We start from the raw sequence: 22,471 nt of genomic DNA, 5'->3' as shown, positions 1-22,471 counted from the left end.
TCAAAGTCCATTCAGGAATCCGATGGCAGACGGGAAGAAGCTGTTCCTGAATCGCTGAGTGTGTGCCTTCAGGCTTCTGTATCTCTTACCTAATGGTAACAGTGAGAAAAGGGCAGGCCCTGGGTGCTGGAGGTCTTTAATAATGGACGCTGCCTTTCTGAGACACTGCTCCCTGAAGATGTCCTGGGTACTTTGTAGGCTAGTGCCCAAGATGGAGCTGACTAGATTTACAACCTTCTGCAGCTTCTTTCGGTCCTGTGCAGTAGCCCCCCCCCCTCCCCCATACCAGACAGTGATGCAGCCTGTCAGAATGCTCTCCATGGTACAACTATAGAAGTTTTTGAGTGTTATTTGTTGACATGCCAAATCTCTTCAAACTCCTAATAAAGTACAGCAGCTGTCTTGCCTTCTTTATAACTACATCAATATGTTGGGACCAGGTTAGATCCTCAGAAATCTTGACACCCAGGAACTTGAAGCTACTCACTCTTTCCACTTCTTATCCCTCTATGAGGATTGGTATGTGTTCCTTCGTCTTACCCTTCCTGAAGTCCATGATCAGCTCTTTTGTCTTACTGACGTTGAGTACCAGGTTGTTGCTGTGGCACCATTCCACTAGTTGGCATATCTCACTGATGTACGCCCTCTCGTCACCACCTGAGATTCTACCAACAATAGTTGTATCATCAGCAAATTTGTAGATGGTATTTGAGCTATGCCTAGCCACACAGTCATGTGCATACAGAGAGTAGAGCAGTGGGCTAAGCACACACCCCTGAGGTGCACCAGTGTTGACAGTCAGCCAACAGCATATGTTATCACCAATCCGCACAAACTGTTGTCTTCTGGTTAGGAAGTCGAGGATCCAATTACAAAGGGAGGTACAGAGGCCCAGGTTTTGCAACTTCTCAATTAGGATTGTAGTAATGATTGTATTAAATTCTGAGCTATAGTCCATGAATAGCATTCTGATGTAGGTGTTCCTGTTGTTCAGGTGGTCTAAAGCTGTGTGAAGAACCATGGAGATTGCATCTGCCATTGACCTATTGTGACAATAGGCAAATTGCAATGGGTCCATGGCTCTTCATACGGCAAGAGTTCAGTCTAGTCATAACCATCCTCTCAAAGCATTTCATCACTGTCGATGTGAGTGCTACCGGGTGTTAGTCGTTCAGGCAGCCCACATTATTCTTTGATACTGGTATAATTGTTGCCTTTTTGAAGCAAGTGGGAACTTATGCCTGTAGCAGTGAGAGGTTGAAAATGTCCTTGAATGGCACAGGTTTTCAGAGCCTTACCAGGTACTCCATCTTACACAACCATAGACTCCTACACAAATGGGAGAGGCAGTAACCATAGACTCTTACAGAAATGGGACAGTGGGTGGTTGATAGGGTGGGCAAGGAATTTAAAAGTGATGCACAGCTTACAAAAAAACTTCTGGGTGCCTCCGATGACCTTGGGTTCTCAAAGTTATTCCATGTGCTCCTCCTCCACTTTAACCTGTTATGGCTTGAGGTTCCCAGCTTTGGTGGAAGCTTTGAGCACAACATTGAATCTCTCAGTCCACTCTGCAATCTCCTCACAGGAGGTTCACAAGAATGATTGGGTTAATATACTGCATGAGAAGCATTTGATGGCTCTGGGCCCGTACTCACTTGAGTTTAGAATGAGTGGGGATCTCATTGAAACCTATCAAATATTGAAAGGCCTAGATAGAATGGATGTGGAGAGTTAGTTTCCTACAGTGGGCGAGTCTAAGACCAGAGGGCACAGCCTCAGAATAGAGGGATTGCCATTAGAATGGAAATGAGGTATTTCTTTAAATGGAGAGTAGTGATTCTGAGGAATTCATTGCCACAGGCAGCTGTGGAGGCCAAGTCATTGAGTATATTTAAAGCATAGGTTGATAGGTTCTTGATTAGTCAGGGTGTTAAAGGTTGCAGGGAGAAGGCAGAAGAATGAGGTTGAGAGGGAATGGTGCAGCAGACTCAATGGGCCTAATACTGCTCCTATCTCTTATGGTCTTATGACAGTGCTTGTGTTATGTGTTTTTGGAGTTAGTGTCAGGCATGCAAATGATGCAGTCTTCTTAGTGGAAGTAGCCATAGCCTTGAAGCTGAAATTGCTGGATTGCCATAAGTGAATTCTACTGTCCTTCCAACAAATTGGAAGGATTTGGTGAACACTGTATTGTTAGTACTTTCCAGTGCTTTGAAATTTGACTCAAATCTAGGTCTGATACACAAATTGCAGATGACTGTTAACTTTTAGGTAATGGCTTTTATGGTAGGTCTGAGGTCTTGGTACAATGGAGGTGATGGTGAATTTCTTCATCGATGTCTGCCTTCATTGAGTTGGCTACCAAAATATGAGAAGTTACAATATACCCTCAAATTAGTTTGCATCTGCTAATTTATGCATGTTCTGGTGACAATTCAGATGTTCAAAGTTTCATCTCAAGCAAAAGCTGGTCAATAGCCCCAGGGACTATTGCTGGAATGTCATCTACATCCATGACATTGACACAGAACCTTCATGAAAATTGGTTAAGAGGGTAAACAAGTGAAGTGACTGGGATGTGTTATGTAGGCAGCTGCATAGAACACACAGACTAATTAGCCACTGTAAATTGGTTCTAATCCTCACTCTAAATAGGTGAATGATAGAACCTGGGAGAATGGATTCTCAAGTCATAAACAAGGAAATTAATGTTGCCTTTTGCACACTAGTTAAACTCCCAATTTAGTGTAGTCTTTTGATTTTTTTTATGATATATTGAAATGAAAGATTGGTAGCTTGGGTTGGCTGCTTGTTTGTGCCTGGAGGATAGGTGGCAAACGTTTCGTCGCCAGTCAAGGTAACATCATCAGTGCACAATTGAGTGTTGTTTCTGCCGAGTGCTTGTGTTTATATTGTTCTGACTCATGGTTCCGAATGGTTGCTGTTGCATTGGCCACGAGAATGCACTGATGATGATTATGGGTATTATTTTATTACGGGTTTATTGAGTATGTCCACAGGAAAATGAATCTCCGGTTTGCACATGGCGATGTACTTTGATAATAAATTTACCTTGGAACTTTGAAACTGCATGCACAATTTCTACCTCAGGCCTAAGAATACTGTCATGGAGCCATTGCCACTAAAGGCATCTTTTAAGTTTAATCACTATTAAATGGGTAAGTGCAACAGCTCATTTTTTTTAGTTACGCTCCCAAGAATATAACATTAATGAACACCTTTTCTTCAAAGAGGAAACACTGGATGGGCCACTGAAAGGTCCTGTTTGTCTATGAATACTGCAATTTCTCTTCTACCCAATAACCACTCAGTGTATGTTCATGGGCTTCTGCTGTAACCCATCCATTTCAAGGTTTGATGTGTCATAGTTAGACAAATTAAGACCTAACCAAGTGCAATACCAAACTCTGGCAATAACAAATAGCCTTTCACTAACAGATCTGCTTTAAACATCACCGTAACACAGAATACAAATGATCATGATGGGACAGAAACGTATCTGTACCACTACTGAGTGCTGACACCTTGATTTGTTACCCCTTCACTACACAAGGCATATTGTTTATCTGAGTGTACAAGTGGGCAGTGCGGAGATGGGACGTGGCGGGAGGCAGGCAGTGTAAAGACGGCAGGTCACGGCAGGAGGTAAATAAGCAGGAACACTAATGTTGGATTCTGCTAAGAAGGTGAGAACGGGAACCATTAGAGAAAAAGGGAGAGGAAAATGATAATTAGAACCAGATGGGGGAGGTGAGATGCTGATGGATGGTGGGGAAAGGGGACAAAAATGGGTGAAGGAGAGGGCTTGGGGGGGGAGGAGGAGAGCGACAAACATGAGAGGACAGGAAGATTATGTGGGGGAGGGGAAGGGGTGGGATTTATTTTAAATTGGAAAACTCTGTTTTCATGCTATTGGGCTGTAGACTACCCACATAAAGTTTACGATGTTGCCTCTCCAGTTTGTGTTAGGCTTCATTCTGGCTGTAGAGATGGCCAAGAATTGACAGGTCAGTAGAGGAATGGGAAGGGGAGCTGATAAAGTCTGTAACTGGGAGCTCAGGATCGCCACTGCAGACTAAGCGAAGGTGTTCTCCAAAATGATTACTAAGTCTACATTTAGTCAGGAGGCTACAATGGGAGCATCAAATGCAGTAGACATGGTTGGAAGAGATGCATTTGAATCTGTGCCTCACCTGGATCTACACAGATCCCCAGTTGGTGGTGAGGGAGGAGGTGGAACAACAAGTGTTGCACCTCCCGTGATTGCAGGGATTAGTGCTGGGGAAATGAGGGATGGGTGTGAAAGTTTGAGTGGACAAGGGTATCATTGTGGTGTGGTCCTCGCAGATGGATGGTGAGAAGAAGTGGTGGCTGGCGGGACCAGGATTCTTTCTTGCCGCTCCCCTTCTCCTCTCTATGCTGGCAATTTTACCACCCACTCTCAGTCCTCACCCAGGGTTTTGGCCCAAATATCAGCAATTACCTTCCTTCCACAGATGCTGCATAATCCACTGAGTTCTTCCAAACTGTGTGTTGCTCCAGATTCCAGCATCTACATCTGGAGCCTCCTGAGTCTCCAAGACTAAGAATAATTTGAATTAAACTGGTGAGTAAATGCATAAATCAGTTAACATCAGACAGCCATAAAAAAAAGGGTTAATGTTATATGTAGAAATCTTCTGAGTTCAACTGAATCTTTACATCTTCACTGTACTGACTTTTCCATTTTCATTTTCCTTTTCCTAAGGATAATGAGGCAACCACTAGCTGACATTTAAAACATTATTGTCCAGGAAATAGTATCCTTTCAACGTCTAAGAATGAAATGGAAGTACTATGATCCTATCAAGAACCACTTCATACACAAATACAACCTCTGAGGAAATATGAAATAAAACACAAAATTCTAGAACGTCATGCTGCACCTGTGGAAAAAATATACTAGTGTTATTATTTCAGGTCTGTAACCTATTCATGGATTCCCACAGATGTTGTCTGAACATTTTTGGATTAAATGTCCAATGTGATGCTCGAACATGGAAACTACAGCAAGAATTCATGCTGATAAAAAAAATGAACTAATGAAACCCAAGTTCATCCATTTGTTATTAAAATTATTAAAAATACAGACAGGGTGCATGAAAAACAATTTAATCAGAAACACATTTTCATTCTCTACCATCAATCCCCACCTAATTTCAAAATTAGTTTTCATACATTATTTTCAATTCCGCAGGCCAATCAATTTTCTCCTGACTCACTGCTTCTCCTGCTTGCTCTCATGGTGGTTTTTCGACATTGAGACAATGAATTTTTCAAAGCACTAGGGAAAGTATTTAGAAACCAAAGCATGGAAAGATGTCCAGTCACTTAAACAGTCCACATACACATTCTCAAATGTATCATTCAAAAGGAGGGAAATCCTCCCCCATTTTGAATATTTTTGTTCTTTTCTCTCCATCTCCAATCTCATAAATCAAAGATATACGGAGATATCTTGGATTATCTTCTGCTGGAGCTAAAGTTATCTTCCCTTTTAACACAGTGTCCTGGAATACTTCAACAGGTTCATCTAGATAAAGAATGGATTGTTTCCAATGTGTTTCCTCTGCAAAGGGAGAAGTTGACAAGACAACTGGCTCCAACTCATTGACATTAGCATCAACTGTCTTGTGGTCATCTGCATTGGCATTCAATGAATGGGGGTTGTCAGTCTTAGTTGTAAACACGTTGTGGCTGCTGGTATTAGCACTGTCTGCATGGGAATTAGTACTGGATGTTTGACACTCATCGTCTGCAAAGGTACCAGTATGATTATCTGTATGTGGACCTGGTACACTTTGACTCTCAGCATCAGGGGCACTATGGTCACCAGCACGGGTGCTGTCCGCAAGGAGGCCACGGCCAACTTCCCTTGCTGGGGGAGGAGTGGGGAAAATAACGTTAAACCAGAAGGCAAAGGCGTGCATGGTGGCAATGCCAAAGGAGGTGATGGTGAAGGAGCCGCCTAGTTCGCTGAGTTCCTGCTCGGTGACAGTGTACAGGTCGATGGCAGCAAACATGTAGGGCCGGCCCAGGACGTCCTCGCCGTGCAGCGCACCCACCGCCATCTCGTCGTTCATGAGGCAACGGCGGGCGAAGGAGGCCATACAGGCCATGTCGACGCCGTGGAGCTCCTTGACGCCGGCCCAGAAGGACAGGCGCTCCTGCAGGGCCGAGTCGGTCACCGGGGCCACGTAGAGCTCGGCGCGGCAGGGGAAGAGCAGGCCGCCGGGTTTAAGCCAGCGATCCCGGGCGTGCAGCACACTGCGGAGCATCGACTCGTACATCAAGCCGTAGCCCATCCACTCGCTGACGATGGCGTCCACCCGCTCGGGCAGCGCCGCCTCCTCCACGCGCCCCTGCAGCACGAGCACGCGCCCGCCCAGTCCGTTGGCCGCCACCACCTCGCGCGCCCGCTCCGCCATCACCGCGCACGCCTCGCTGGCGTAGACGCGCGCCGCGCCTGCCTGCGCGCAGAACGCGCTGAGGATGCCTGTGCCCGCGCCGACGTCCAGCACGGCCAGGCCGCGCAGCAGCCCGGTGCCTTGGAGCGCCCGGCGGTACGAGCCGGTCCGCACCGTGTCCGCGATCATCTCCTCGTGAATGGACACGTCCGAGTAAGAGTTGAAGTAAACGCCGTCCTGCCATTTCCGGGCCTCGCGGTCCGTCCCCGGCCTCTCCGGAGCCTCGCGGCCCGCCACCGGCCTCTCCGGAGCCTCGCGGTCCGCCACCGGCCTCTCCGGAGCCTCGCGGCCCGCCACCGGCCTCTCCGGAGCCTCGCGGCCCGCCACCGGCCTCTCCGGAGCCTCGCGGTCCGCCACCGGCCTCTCCGGAGCCTCGCGGCCCGCCACCGGCCTCTCCGGAGCCTCGCGGCCCGCCACCGGCCTCTCCGGAGCCTCGCGGTCCGCCACCGGCCTCTCGGGACCTACCGCCCTTTTCTCCCGGGTGTCCAGCCGCGGCCTCTTCTCGGGCGGTCGATCACAGCCCGGCTCCATTATTGGATGGTGGCTCGGCTCTCAGCCTGCATCCTGCTGGCTGACTGGGGTCGGCTTGTGCCTCAGCAGTCGGCAGCGATAAAGCCCCGGTTTGCCCCACCCACCGCAGCGATCGGAAGCGCCGCTCAGCTGGTACTCAGGTGCCGGGACAGCGCTGCCCTGCAGGCGGGAGCTGAGGAAGTGGGGACCGCTATCTACGGGGGCTCGGGCCCCGTCCCTCGGCAGTTCACCACTGTCTGACATCTCCTAACAGCTCTCTGGCACATTGCTACAGAACTCAGTACAGATCTACAATAGGTCCAGCTCTCCCTCCAACAAAACTTCTCTAGCACTGCCAGACTGAACGATAACACAGTACCTCCAAACAAATAAATGGATTGACCACTACAGATGGAGTTTTAATTGTAAGATCATATTTGACTATTCTACAGTGCTTTGACGATGTGACTAGCAGAGTAGATAGGGATGAGCGTTTTGGGTTTAGAATGCTTTTGTTAAGGCCCCAGGAGTAGAGCAGATGGAGATATCAGAAACTGGAAATCTGGAGCACACACACACACAGAGTTCTTAGAAGAACCCAGCAGGTTAGGCAGCATTAATGGAGAGAAATAGATCGAGATCCTTTATCAGGACTTGAACTGGGGTAACAGCCTGATGTATATTGAAATTTTGCAATTGGATAGACAGCAAAGAATAAAGGGATATTTCTCAAGCTGGAAAACTCGGATACTCCCAGTCCCTGATTGCAAGGGCACCATTTCCTGTAATACACTCAGCAGGCCAGGCAGCATCTGCAGAAAAGAGTAAACATTTGACCTTTTGGGCTGAGACCCTTCATCAGGAGTGGAAAAAAGGGGCCTCTACTGCCATGATGAGGCCACACTCAGGATGGAGGAGCAACACCTTATACTCTGTCAGGGTAGCCTCCAACTTGATGGCATGAACATCGATTTCTCGAACTTCTGGTAATTGCCCCCCTTCTCCTTCACCATTCCCTGTTCTCATTTCCCTCCCTCACCTTATCTTCTTACCTGCCCTTCACCTCCCTCTGGTGCTTTTCCCCCTTCCTTTTCTTCCATAGCCTTCTGTCCTTCCCTCCTCCAGCCCTTTTCTCTTTCACCAGTCAACTTCCCAGCTCTTTACTTCACCGCTCCCCGTCTCCCAGGTTCACTTATCACGTACAACCTTGTGCTTCCTCTCCTCTGCCTCCCCCCCCCCCCACCTTTACTCTGACTTCTTGTCTCGTTTTCTTCTAACCTTGATGAAGGGTCTCGGCCTGAAACATCAACTATTTATTCTTATCCATAGATGCTGCCTGGGCTTCTGAGACCCTCCAGCACTTTGTTTGTGTAACTTTGATTTTCATCATCTGCAGGTTTTCTCTTGTTCACCATATACTTTTCTCAGTTTCTCCATCTCCGCAGCATCTGTTCCCATGATGCAGCCACTCACTCCAGAATGCCACAGGTGTTCTCATTGTCTCAGAAGGCAGGGTTTTCTCAGGGAGAAAACAAAAGAGAAGCTGTTGAGAGTAAGTACAAGTTCTAGCTGATGGAAAAGGATATTGATGGAAAGGAATTGGTGGGGTCTGTTTTCCAGAAACAAATGGAGAGCATGGGGCCTTCCTAATGGTTAAAAGGATCAAAGGTAATACTTGTTTCCATCTCAGAATCAGAATTAGATTTATTATCTCTGGTATGTGTTATGAAATGTGTTAACTTAGCAGCAGCAGTACAATGCAATACATGATAATAGAAAGAAAAAATAAATAATGTAAGTATATATGTATATTGAATAGTCAGATTAAAAAAGTGCAAAAACAGAAATAATATATTGTATATTTAAAAAAAAGGTGAGGCAGTGTTCATGGGGTCAATGTCCATTCAGGAATCTGATGGCATAGGGGTAGAAGCTGTTTCTGAATTGCTGAATGTGTGCCTTCAAGGTTCTGTACTTCCTTCCTGATGGTAACAATGAGAAGAGGGCATGTCCCGAGTGACGGGGATCCTTAATGGATGCTGACTTTCTGAGGCACTGCCCCTGGAAGATGTCTTGGATACTACAGAGACCTGTACCCAAGATGGAGCTGACTAATTTTACAACTTTCTGTAACTTTCAGTCCTGTGCAGTAGTCCCCCCACACCCGCTTCCCCATACCTGACAGCAATGCAGCCTGTCAGAATGCTCTCCAAATCTCTTCAAACTTCTAATGAAATATAGCAGCTGTATTGCCTTCTTTATAGCTGCATCAATATGTTGGGACCAGGTTAGATCCTTAAGAGATCTTGACACCCAGGAACTTGAAATTGCTCACTCTGTCCCCTTCTGATCTCTATGAGGATTGGTTTGTGTTCCTTCATCCTACCCTTCCTGAAGTCATACCTTGCTCCTATGTGCCCTCTCATCTCCATCTGAGATTCTACCAATGACGGTTGCATCATCTGCAAATTTATAGATGGCATTTGAGCTATATCTAACCACATAGTCATGGGTATAGAGGCAGCAGAGTAGAGGGCTAAGCACAGTATCCCTGAGGTCCATCCCTCTGCAATATCAATCCAGTTTCCTCACACATTTTACTAAGCTTTTTAATTCCATTCAGACTTTCTACTAAGCCTGCTGACTGAGGGTGGTAGCGAGAATGGAAATGCTGGTCAATCTGTAAGGTTTTACGTATTGCTTTTATTACCTTCCCAGTAAAATGGATACCATTGTCGTTAGGCAGTTTTCATGAGATCTTGAACTTCGGTTGATTTCCTTAATAAACATTTAGCTACTGTAACTGCATTGTGCTATCTCCAAGGAAATGATTCAACCTATCATGAAAAACATCAATAATGACCATAAGACATATTTATAAACTTCACACAGAAGTAATTCTATGAAATCCATCTGTAAATACATGGAATGGTCCATCAGACCTTTCCACCTTCACTAGTTTCCCCGGAGTTTGTAAAAAAACATATCATACATTGTCAATAAACTTGATTTACAGCTTTTTGAATTATGTGGTTAATTAACTCCTCTTGCCCGTTTGTGTGAACTTGTGAGCAGTTGCAGACACCATCGGAGACGTTATTCTGGCCGTGTCCTCGGAAAGGGAGAGAAGGCTGGAGAGCAGCCTTCTTGGCGGCCTGTTCCGCAGCATCATTGCCATGAGAAAATCATCAGTTTGTCCTGTATATGCTGAATGTTTAATGATAGCTACCTGCTTAGGCTGCTGCAGAATGCTACCCTGAAGAGATAGCGGGAGTCAGGATATATATTGACACTGATCCTTGGCAGGATACATGCTGTAGTAAGAGCAAAAAGTTCTGCCTGTTGGGCAGAGGAGGATGGAGGGAGAGCAGCAGCTTCAGCAACACTGGTAGGACTGGTGATAGTGTATCCTGCACGGGGCTTACCAGAATCATCACACATTGCAGAACCATCCACAGGGGAAATCTAATTGGCATTAGTAATAGTCAGCTTAGTCAAATCAACATGGGGCTCGCTCACTCACTTCTCTCGTGACTGCTTCACAACAGTGTGGATCTCCATCGTTTTTGGTAGGTAAAAGGGTGGCCGGGTTTAGAACCATTCACTGGAGAATCTGAATGTTAGGATTTGCCAGTATTTCAATCTGTCTTGCTGAGGTGAGGTGTTGGGTAGTGCATTGAATTAGCAATGTTTCAACTGCATGGGGTAAAATGCAAAATGCTTTAGGGTTATAGACTGGGCTGTTGTACAGCATAATAGGTGGCTGCCACCACAGGCAGGTAGTCTGGCAGTCCCCTGGCAATTCGATCCAGTTGGCTACTAAAATAAGCGATAGGCCTTTTCTTGTTGCCGTGATCCTGCATCAGGACCGCCTGCGCAAATGCCTCCCTAGGGTGTATGAAGAGGTGGAATTCTTTATTATAGTCTTGTAGCCCCATTGCAGGGGTAGACATTCTTGACGTGTTTGACTGCGCCTTCAGCCTGGGGGTCCAGACCAGTGGGTCTGGTTTGGCAGGGAGGTCTCCTGGCAATGACTTGACAATGGCCGTATAATCTAAAATGCATTGTCTGCAATATCCGGTTATACCCAAAAAGTGCTTCATTTCACAGTGTCTTGGGCCATGGTGGCTTGGTTAGAGCCTTTATGGGTTTTCACATGATATCCAGTGTCCTGGGATAAAGTATGTCCTAAGTATGTAATGACTGACTGAACCCATTGCAGTTTCTGCTTGGAGACCTTATGCCCCTTTTGTGTAGCTCACAGAGGAGATATGTGGCTCAACTGGGAGATGACATCTGCCACACTTATGACAGAATCTGTGAGTCACACAATGGCCTCATCAGTTCCCTCAGGACTCACAGAAGCAAATTATCTTTGATCCCGAGTGAATGCCGAAGAACAAGTGATAAACACAAGTTCAGCTGAAATTATTTTTTATTTATGACAAAAAGATCTTCCTCAAAAAGAGAATGGTCATAAATCCAAGAAGCATTGACAAGAATATATTTATGTGAAAGCTGTCACAGGTAAACATTAGTATCACTATCTAGGAATTAATTAAATAGCATCTAATGGCTTTCTTCAATCAAAATGATCCTTTGAGTTGACAGTTTCAAAATCTAATCATCACAATCCTACTTAGAGGATTTTGCCATGCAAATATGTTGCGTCACCATTTACATCATCAAGAGGCACCACAGCAGTGCACAGTAGTGCCAACACTGTTACAGCCTAGAGCATTCTGGAGTTTGGCATTCTATTCAAGCGTTATCTGTAAGTTTATACATTCTCCCCATGAACCATGTGGGTTTCTTCTGGGTGCTCCGGTTTCTTCCCACCAACGCGCTGCGCGTGAGCAGCCCTCTGGTGAAAAATATCGTATCCGTTAAATAGGGGTCGTGGACAATTCTGATTTGATGGAGAGGGATGTGAAAGTACAGAGGGACATCTGGAGAAATTTCTGAAACGCTCGTTTGCTGCTGTCATTACTGCGTGGTTGGGAATCTTCTAGAGGGTAGGCCCAAATCCCCGGCTTTGCCTGCTGTTGGCAACGAAGGTTGAGGTCGAATCGTTTGGACAGAGATGGCACTCAGTACTTGGTGTCGGAGAGCTGATCAGAGCTCGAAGTTTTCAGATGACTCAGAGTCAGACTGTGGTCGGATATGGCCTGGAGAGTTCTTCCTTCTCCCGCCTGCATGAGATGTGGGACATTTGAGAGACTTTGAACTTTTACTGTGCTCATGGACTTCTTCATCAAGTTATGGTATTGTTGCACTGTTGTAACTATATGTTATAATTAATGTGGTTTTGTCAGTTTTTTTCAGTCTTAGTCTGTCCTGTGTTTTGTGATATCACACCGGAGAAAATATTGTATCATTTCTTAATGCATGCATTACTAAATGACAATGAAAGAGGACTGTGTGTCTTCATAATCTAATCTAAAAACCAGATTGCCACCCTTTGAAATGTTTTTAACAAATTCTTATACATACCTATTTCTCTTTACACATTTTTCTTCTTCCTTCAATTACAAGTAGTCCACAATTAATGCCACTGTATTTTAATATTATATTTAATGTTATCATCTTATTAGTTTATTTCACTAACGTAAGGTTGTGGAGTGGTGTAATTAAATTGGATATGCTAATGAGAAGATAGAGGTAACACAGAAATCGAAATGTGCCAGCTTCAGGAGGGGGCACATATTTTCGTAATGTGTGGTGCTTCTGTAACTGCATGTGTCATTAGATGGTTGTTGCAGGGGTGTGCGGTGTGTAGTGGGGTAGAGAAGGGGAGGTCACCAGGACCCTACCTCAAATAATCTTCTAAATTACATGAGATTATGGAGGTGGTATGCACACTTGTGAATGTTCACAAGTCACCACCCTGCATGTTCTACCTTGTGCAGCTCCTTGCTCTGGTCTTGGAGTCAAAGCTTAACTTTCAAATTATATCTGGACTAGGTATGGTGAGACTTGTCCACATTCCATTTTGTGGTGTCATAGAGTGATCTCTTTTATCAGCACGGTAGCAATTTGAACTGGATACACAGGACTCTGAGTACAAGGGCCATCGGTCTGGCTCAGAGGCAGTGAACAGGGGACATCATGGAATGACCCAGACATTGTCTGCCATCTCTCTGTAGAATGGTTAAATTGATCCCCTATACCTCCTTAGACACCTGGTCACATAAACATGCAAGGTATGGAATTAATTGTTCATATCTAGAGATCAACTAGCAAAGCAGAATAATAAATAGAGGCTTTCTTTGTTTTACAGGAACTTGAATGGAACACACAGTGTTTCTCACTGCTGGGGATACATTGATATAATAATAAAAACTCATATAATAAATTTTTGGAGCTAGAAATAGACCTAGGTCCATATGATTCTTCAATCACATGATTCCCCAAACACCTGCTTTGAGCCTTGTCAACTGGAAGTTTCAACCTTTGATTCAATAGCTATTAAATTAACAGAAGTAGGGCTTCATGGAAATTTCTGATTCAAGTTCCCAGCTGGGAAGACTACTGAGTTTATGCATTGCTGCTGTTAATGTAAGATTCTGGAAGTGCAACAGACTGCCTATTAATTTCAAAGAGCTGGTTGTCATGTCATTTTTAGTTGGAATAGGCCAAAGGTGTGTAGGGCAATGTCCTATGTGTTTGTCGTAGTGTGCATTTGAAATATTCCACTTCCTTCCTGACACTAAATGCAGCAATTACACCTCAACAGATAAGATCATTTTTGGCTGAGAAATAATTAATGCATTTAACTAGGCTGCAACTATGGATATACAGCATAAAAGAACCACAGGAAGATCTAATCTTCTCATTCATACATCCCCATGTTCATTCTTTACTGTATAATTTATAAAAATTTACAGTCTGCCCTAAAATCATGTTGTGCAAATTCTAGCCTGGTGCACTAGAATTAGATAGTGCAAGTCTAACTCAGAAATGCATCAATCCAGATTATGAGATTAAGTCTTTGGCATGAGCTTTGTCCAGCTTCGATATAAAATGAATACCTGAACTGAACCAACATAAAGCCAATCTGACAGAAGTGCTTATAGTTTTCCCAGGCTTGACCCAACCAGTTCAATAAAAAATACCATCCTAAGCATGCAACCCATGCTGGAGAAAGAAGGAATTCATTCCAGACTGCTTGAGCCCAAATGTAATATATAAAATTGGGTCCTACTTGGTATTAGGTCAGGAAACCGGGCTCTGAGCACAGCCTCTGTTTCAGTGATGAAACCAGCACCAGCAGCAGGCTGTGTAGCTTTACAGTGCCAGTGCCAGTGATTCGATTCCTGCTGCAAATAAGGAATTCAAACATTCTCCCTGTGACCACATGGGTTTCCACTGGGCGCTCTGGCTTCCTCTGCATTCTAAAAATACATGGTTAGTGATTTGTGGGCACAGTATGTTGGTGCCAGAAGTGTGGTGACACTTGTGGTGCCCCCAGCTGATTGCAAAAAAGCCATGGCACAAATGACGCATTGATGTATGTTTTGTTGTTTCGATGTACATGTGACGAATAAAATTAATTTTTCTTTTTATATGGTGGGCTAGGTGAATAAGTGAGAACTTGGCAGATCAAATAGAATATGGTAACTAGTATTGTCATCCATTGGTTTAACATGCTAAGTATTTTTTATACAAGAGATTAAAAGGTTTTGACATTGAGAAGGACTTGTGTATCCTTGTACTTGATTCATTGAAAGTTGCAACTTTTACTGAGAACACACCAGGAGTATTGTGTGTAGTTCTGGTCTCTCTCTACTTAAGGCAAGATACATTTGCAACACTGGAAGTACAACAAGGGTTCATTAGATTGATTTCTGAGATGGGAGCTGTTTGTCACACAGGGAAAGAATGAGAGGTGATCATACTGCAACATTCAAAATTTAAATAGGGCTTTAGAAGATAGTTGCAGGAATGACATTTCTCTTGTCCATGATGTTTAGAAATAGCTCAGAAAGTGAGGTTAGTCATTCAGGGTTGCGGTGATAAGAGATTTTGGTAGTGTATTAGTTTCTTGAATAACCTTTTGCCTATTAAGTGAATCAGGGGATATGGAGCTTGTCTTACCAACCAGGATCTTATTAAAAGATAAGGCAGGCACAAGGGGCCTAATGATCTTCTGCTTCTCTTCTGTTTCTGTACCACACAGCAGACAATAGGATCTGCAGTGCACCTTCCTGTGCAATACAGTCTGCAGGAAGTTCAGATCTGTGTGGTCACATTGGTTTTAATTTTACAGCTGAGTACATCTCCACTGCAATCAGCCCATTTCCCCAAAACAATCTGAAGACCAGCTCATGCTGAACAGATGCCTGATGGAATTTAATTGTTAGGGATTGAATAGATTATATTATTTCATCCAATATTCTTGAATCAAACACAAATCCTGCAGGTAAAGGATAAAGGAATTCCGAAATAAAAACAAAAGTCCGAGAAATATTGGGAAGGAAATTGGGACCTGTGCAGCATGAGCTTGTGATTGCACAATGTTAATTTTCTTTCAGCACTTTCTGTCTACCACTATGCCTCACAATAATTACATGCAAGTTCTCTTTCTATTACTATAGAGGAGCTTCACTCATAATTTTATTATTACGTTATTTTGTCTTTGAAGTGGATTACAAGAATAAGTAAGTTATTAATTCTTCTATAGTCAGATTGCAAAGGTTACTAACAACATTGGAGTTTAATTTCCTATGAAAAATATGTGTTTAATTTTATCCTTCCTGTTATGTTTTGTAACTCCAAACCGTTAAAAAAACTAATTGAAAGGAAAACAAGAGTCCAGAATGTGAGTCTAACTTTGTTTTTACTTCAAATGAGGCACACATGTATGACATGGTAGTGTGATGATGTATGCCATTCATGTACTATTACATATAACCCATAATGAATGGTGACAGGACAATTGTGTCCCGGTCAAGTGCGTCCTGGTCCCTGGCATCCCTGGACATTTGCGTCCGTTTCTTTGCGTCACGGACATTTGTGTTCCAATATATGTATATCTCATATTAGATTTGTGTCCCAATATATGTATATTTCATAAAAGGTATAATTTTACATACTCAAGTAATTTTTTTTATCAAAAACAGTTTTATTAATTAACAAAGGGATTGTAGCATACATTTTATTGATTAAAAATTTAAAAGTCCAAACTTATAAAGTATGCATGTTGTGGGCAACCCCTTGTAAGAAACTTAATTTGTCCTCAGGATTGTAACGTGCAAGTAATGATTGAAGGTGCTTATTGATATTCTTATTTCTTGGTTGGACAATCATCCCTGTTTGGTAGTCAATGTTCTTCTTTGTGGCCATAGCTTCCTCTTTCTTCAACACATCAATTAATTTCCAAACGGAGGGGTGTTGACAAGTAATTGAATTTTGGATAGCATTATGCCACCCCTCTAAACTACTGTTAGATCTAGGCAGGTTGTTCATTGTTCGATCATGAACATTCCATGATGCAATAGAAAAGCTTGCTGCAATCCTGTGCCCACTTCTACCTCTTGCTTGGCCAATGTATGCAACTTCAAAGGATGCGATGAATTTGGGAGGTAAGACGTGATCTTCACTCAGATCCAAAAAGCCCCTGCTACCACATCATTTACTGGAAGGAAAGCTAATGCAGAGAAATATCTAATTTATAAATTGAATTCTTGATCTTCTAGACCATTGTCTTAAACCGAGGTTGCATATTTTCTTAAAGATAGATTTTGACAGATGGAAAATACACGAGCTTATTGTTGAATTAGGATATGTTTCTGCTATACTCTTTCTTGCTCCTAGTTCAAAATCCAACAGCACTAATTTGGGATTAAGTTGAGTGCGAGGCTGCAACAAAAGAGTGAATAAACGGTCATCTTTAGTGTTATTGGGTAGAAGAGCAAAAACATGGGGAATACTGAATGTACCATCTTGGACATGGATGCAGTACAATCAATAATAGGTTTGTGGGCAAATTTTAAAAATGCCATCTGCTGCCCAATTCTGAAATTGTGTCAATTCATCCAAACCCTCTTCAGAAGCAAAGATGAGGAATTCTGCAGATGCTGGAAATCCAAGCAACCCACATCAAAGTTGCTGGTGAACGCAGCAGGCCAGGCAGCATCTCTAGGAAGAGGTACAGTCGACGTTTCGGGCTGAGACCCTTCGTCAGGACTAACTGAAGGAAGAGCTAGTAAGAGATTTGAAAGTGGGAGGGGGAGGGGGAGATCCAAAATGATAGGAGAAGACAGGAGGGAGAGGGATGGAGCCAAGAGCTGGACAGGTGATTGGCAAAAGGGATACGAGAGGATCATGGGACAGGAGGCCCAGGGAGAAGGAAAGGTGGGGGGGTGGAACCCAGGGGATGGGCAAGGGGTATAATGAGAGGGACAGAGGGAGAAAAAGGAGAGAGAAAGAACATGCGTATATAAATAAATAACAGATGGGGTACGAGGGGGAGGTGGGGCATTAGCGGAAGTTAGAGAAGTCAATGTTCATGCCATCAGGTTGGAGGCTACCCAGACGGAATATAAGGTGTTGTTCCTCCAACCTGAGTGTGTCTTCATCTTTACAGTAGAGGAGGCCGTGGATAGACATGTCAGAATGGGAATGGGATGTGGAATTAAAATGTGTGGCCACTGGGAGATCCTGCTTTCTCTGGCGGACAGAGCGTAAGTGTTCAGCAAAATGATCTCCCTGTCTGTGTCGGGTCTCGCCAATATATAGAAGGCCACATCGGGAGCACCGGACACAGTATATCACCACAACTGACTCACAGGTGAAGTGTCGCCTCACCTGGAAGGCCTGTCTGGGGCCCTGAATGGTGGTAAGGGAGGAAGTGTAAGGGCATGTGTAGCACTTGTTCCGCTTACAAGGATAAGTGCCAGGAGGGAGATCAGTGGAGAGGGATGGGGGGGAGAAACGAATGGACAAGGGAGTCACGTAGGGAGCGATCCCTGTGGAAAGCAGAGAGGGGGGGAGAGGGAAAGGTGTGCTTAGTGGTGGGATCCAGTTGGAGGTGGCGGAAGTTACGGAGAATAATATGTTGGACCCAGAGGCTGGTGGGGTGGTAGGTGAGGACCAGCGGAACCCTATTCCTAGTGGGGTGGTGGGAGGATGGAGTGAGAGCAGATGTGCGTGAAATGGGGGAGTTGCGTTTGAGAGCAGAGTTGATGGTGGAGGAAGGGAAGCCCCTTTCTTTAAAAAAGGAGGACGTCTCCCTCGTCCTGGAATGAAAAGCCTTATCCTGAGAGCAGATGTGGCTGAGATGGAGGAATTGCAAGAAGGGATGGCATTTTTGCAACAGACAGGGTGAGAAGAGGAACAGGCCAGATAGCTGTGAGAGTCAGTAGGCTTATAGTAGACATCAGTAGATAAGCTGTCTCCAGAGATAGAGACAGAAAGATCTAGAAAGGGGAGGGAGGTGTCGGAAATGGACCAGGTAAACTTGAGGGCAGGGTGAAAGTTGGAAGCAAAGTTAATGAAGTCAATGAGCTCGGCATGTGTGCAGGAAGCAGCGCCAATGCAGTCATCGATGTAGCGAAGGAAAAGTGGGGGACAGATACCAGAATAGGTTTGGAACATGGATTGTTCCACAAAGCCAACAAAAAGGCAGGCATAGCTAGGACCCATACGGGTGCCCATAGCTACACCTTTAAGGAGATCGTTTGCTGAACACCTACGCTGTGTCCGCCAGAGAAAGCAGGATCTCCCAGTGGCCACACATTTTAATCCCACATCCCATTCCCATTCTGATATGTCTGTCCACGGCCTCCTCTACTGTAAATATGAAGCCACACTCAGGTTGAAGGAACAACACCTTATATTCCGTCTGGGTAGCCTCCAACCTGATGGCATGAACATTGACTTCTCTAACTTCCACTAAAGCCCCACCTCCCCCTCGTACCCCATCTGTTATTTATTTATATACACACATTCTTTCTCTCTGTCTCCTTTTTCTCCCTCCGTCCATCTCACTATACCCCTTGCCCATCCTCTGGGCTTTTTCCCCCACTTCCCCTTTTCCTTCTCCCTGGGCCTCCTGTCCCATGATCCTCTCATATCCCGTTTGCTAATCACCTGTCCAGCTCTTGGCTCCATCCCTCCCCATTCTGTCTTCTCCTGTCATTTTGGATCTCCCCCTCCCCCTCCCACTTACTAGCTCTTCCTTCAATTAGTCCTGACGAAGGGTCTCAGCCAGAAATGTCGACTGTACCTCTTCCTAGAGATGCTGCTGTGTTCACCAGCAACTCTGATGTGTGTTGTCAGAAGCAAAGATGAGCATTCTATTTTTATCATTTATGCCAGTATCAATTACAAGAAACCTTTGTCCAGTGGGGAGAATACAATATTCTTCTGTTATTTCGTAATTACATCTTTCGTTTGGTATAGATGGAGCATTTTGTGCTTTCTGTCTCCAACGATGAACATTTCTCCTCATTGCTGAGACAGAGGGCATTTCTGCCATTGAAAATTCATCATGTTTTGACAAAGTTTTTCCAATGAGATGTCTTGTTTGTTCTTGTGTGGATATTGCAGTTTCTTTCAACTCTAAAATTGCAGCAGCAGAAGAACCATGGTTATGCTCATTAATTCGTTTTGTTATTACATCGCTCTCGGTATGATCTCTTGCTGTGCAAGATCGTACCACACATCTCCAGTACGCTTTCATGCCCATGACATTTTTCTTATGATAGTGATAGATATAATTTCCGTCATCAACAAGTATGTTTCCACCTTTGCTTGATTTCAAGAACTGTGACACAGCTTAGTTTCTGAAAAAGAGTAAATTTAAAGCCAAATTGTAATAGGAAACATGGGAGTTTGTTTATAAGTAGCTCAGTCGCAAACGAGGCACCCCTCATTTGCCTACAATTACCCTAATTGATTAGATGGTTGCTTTTTGAGCTGAGCTAAGAGGCTTAGCATATATAATACGGGGTTTGTTACCCAGTAATAGTTACATATAGTGGGACACAAGTGACCAGGACGCAAAAAAAAACAACAGACGCAAATGTCCAGGGACGCTAATAACCAGGACACAATCGTCCAGGACGCAAATACCCTAGTACCGTAATGAATTATTTGAACAAAGGATGCTTATGGACTCCTCTTCTGTCTCCATCTGTAGGTAGGCCTCATCTAAGTCCACTTTACTAAAGTGTTTTCTTCCATAAGATCTTCAAAGTTATACTCTATCCTGGGCAGAAGGTATTGGTCTACTTTCAGTACTGGTTTGATAGTGATCTCATAATCACCCCAGATCCTGACAAGTCCATTCTTCTTGGCTACTTGGACCACTGGCATTGCCCATGGGCTCCTCAGCCTTGGAAAGAATTCATTGGATACAGCATTAGTTGATTGGCAGTAGTCAAATGAGTAGAATAAAGGCAGTTTTTTCTCATTGGCTGCTGATGGCTAGTAGCGTTTTACAGAGGTCGGTATTGGGACTGCTTCTTTTTACGTTGTATGTCAATAATTTGGATGATGGAATTGATGGCATTGTGATGGAACTTGTGAACGATATTTTGGAGGGGCAGGTACTGTTGAGGAAGTAGGGACACTGCAGATTAGAGATACAGACAAAGTGGCAGATGGAATACAAGCATTGACTATTTTTTAAATAGGTAGAAAATTCTAAATTGGGAGGCCTCATACAGGATTCCCTAAAGGTTAACTTGCAGGTTGAGTAGGTGGTGAGGAAGCCAAATGCAATGCTAGCATTCATTTCAAGAGGACTAGAATATAAAAATAAGGATGTAATGCTGAGCCTTTATAAGGTGAGGCCTCACTTGGAGTATTGAGAGCAACTTTGGGCCCCTTATCTAAGAAAAGATGTATTGACTGTTAGGTCATATACTGTTATAGCAAGTATTAATTTCAACAGCAACCAGTTTTCAGATCTGAACGTGGACTGTAGATTGAATTTAGAACGCAGCTCTGATCAGTGGTCTTCATGGACCTGCAGATCGGGGTTAATTGCAAACCAGGAAACACCGATTCACTTGAGATGCCTGCATAAGCATGAATGCAGCAAGAGAGACAATACTAATTAACATTCAATCTAGGGTGCCTGTGAAGATTTAGATGTTTGAAAATTATAGTAACTTAGATGAAGCTTTGTCAATCCAAAGTACTTAAGTAAACAATGTCATTGGAACAATTGCAAACTGCATTCGGTTACCATTGATCTTAAGGGTATAAAAATAAGATATAGGAGCAGAATTAGGCCATTTGGCCCATTGAGTCTGCTCTGCCATTTCATCATGGCTGATCCAATTTTCCTCTCAGCCCACTTTCCTGCCTTCTTCCCATATCCCTTCATGCCCTGAGCAATCAAGAATCTATCAACCTCTGCCTTAAATATACATAAAGGTTTAGCCTCCAGAGTTGCCTGTGGCAAAGAATTCCACAGATTCACCACTCTGGCTAAAGAAATCCCTCCTCATCTCTGTTCTAAAAGAACACCCCTCTACTCTGAGGTTGTGTTCTCAGGTCTTTGACTCTCCCATCATAGGAAATATCCTCTCCACATCCACTCTATCAAGGCCTTTCACTATTCAATATGTTTCAATGAGGTCACCCCTCATCCTCTGAATTCTAGTGAGTATAGGCCCAGAGCCATCAAATGTTTTTCATATGACAAGTCGTGCAATATACTTTTGAGTTTCGGAGGCCTCTTCTTCCAAGAGTGTCTCGAGTATGATGCCTGCTTGTGTGCTGAGTAAAGAAAATCACCAGCTTCAGTGTCTCCTGGACAATTCAAATTTTATGAGGTTAAATTTCAGGGTTTTCAAGAACACTGTAATAGTGCCAGGCCAAGACCTGCCACCATGCCAAATGAAGATTTTTATATGATGCCTTACCTAAAAGGGCCAATTGGTCCAAGATTATGAAAACAAGAAGGTAAAAGTGAGTCTGTAGAAGAATATATACAGAAGATTGTACAGAAAATGGAACAATATTCAGGAATGCCGAAAGAACAGGCTGTGGGACCTACAATTAGTGTTACTGCAAATAGTCGTCAGCCCAAATTGCACTCCGTTCTTTCCAAACAGATTTCAGCCAGACCCAGTGGAGATCAACATAGGAGCGCAGGATTTATATCATGCCTTTCCATTTTCTCCGGATGTGCCTGTAAACCTATGAGGAAGAGACTTATTATGTAAAATGTGAGCTACTATTACCTGCACTCCTGAGGGACTTAATGTGTGTATACCAGAGAGCCACTGTGAACTGTACTATTTTAGTAGTAGTCAACCTATTTTGTATACCTGTGTAGTTACTCACTGCCCACTTATCAAGGAGCTTGGAACATTTTTATGAGAATGCCTTGAAAGCCTCCAGAGATTTCTCTAGATTCTGTTTAGATCTACAATTTGGTCAGTGGCACTTTTATATTCACTGAGCAGCTTATT

At 43.9% G+C, this 22,471-nt stretch overlaps 1 protein-coding gene across 1 annotated transcript; it reads right to left on the bottom strand.

Annotated features, from left to right (window-relative positions):
- Nucleotides 1–5,127: 5,127 nt before the first annotated feature.
- Nucleotides 5,128–7,278, bottom strand: LOC140187654 (protein arginine N-methyltransferase 6-like). The gene has a single exon (XM_072243177.1). The coding sequence runs from the start codon at nt 7,059–7,061 to the stop codon at nt 5,427–5,429; it is 1,635 nt and encodes a 544-aa protein (XP_072099278.1). The 5' UTR covers nt 7,062–7,278; the 3' UTR covers nt 5,128–5,426.
- Between the last annotated feature and the right edge of the window lie 15,193 nt (nt 7,279–22,471).

The sequence above is a fragment of the Mobula birostris genome, chromosome 25 (genome assembly GCF_030028105.1).
Source record: "Mobula birostris isolate sMobBir1 chromosome 25, sMobBir1.hap1, whole genome shotgun sequence".
Classification (NCBI taxonomy): domain Eukaryota; kingdom Metazoa; phylum Chordata; class Chondrichthyes; order Myliobatiformes; family Myliobatidae; genus Mobula; species Mobula birostris.
The sequence above is the reverse complement of the archived record's forward strand: the minus strand, read 5'-3'. Positions and strand labels throughout refer to the sequence as shown.

Coding starts and splice junctions, on each gene's coding strand:
- LOC140187654 (XM_072243177.1), bottom strand. CDS start 7,061: ATGGAGCCGGGCTGTGATCGACCGCCCGAGAAGAGGCCGCGGCTGGAC.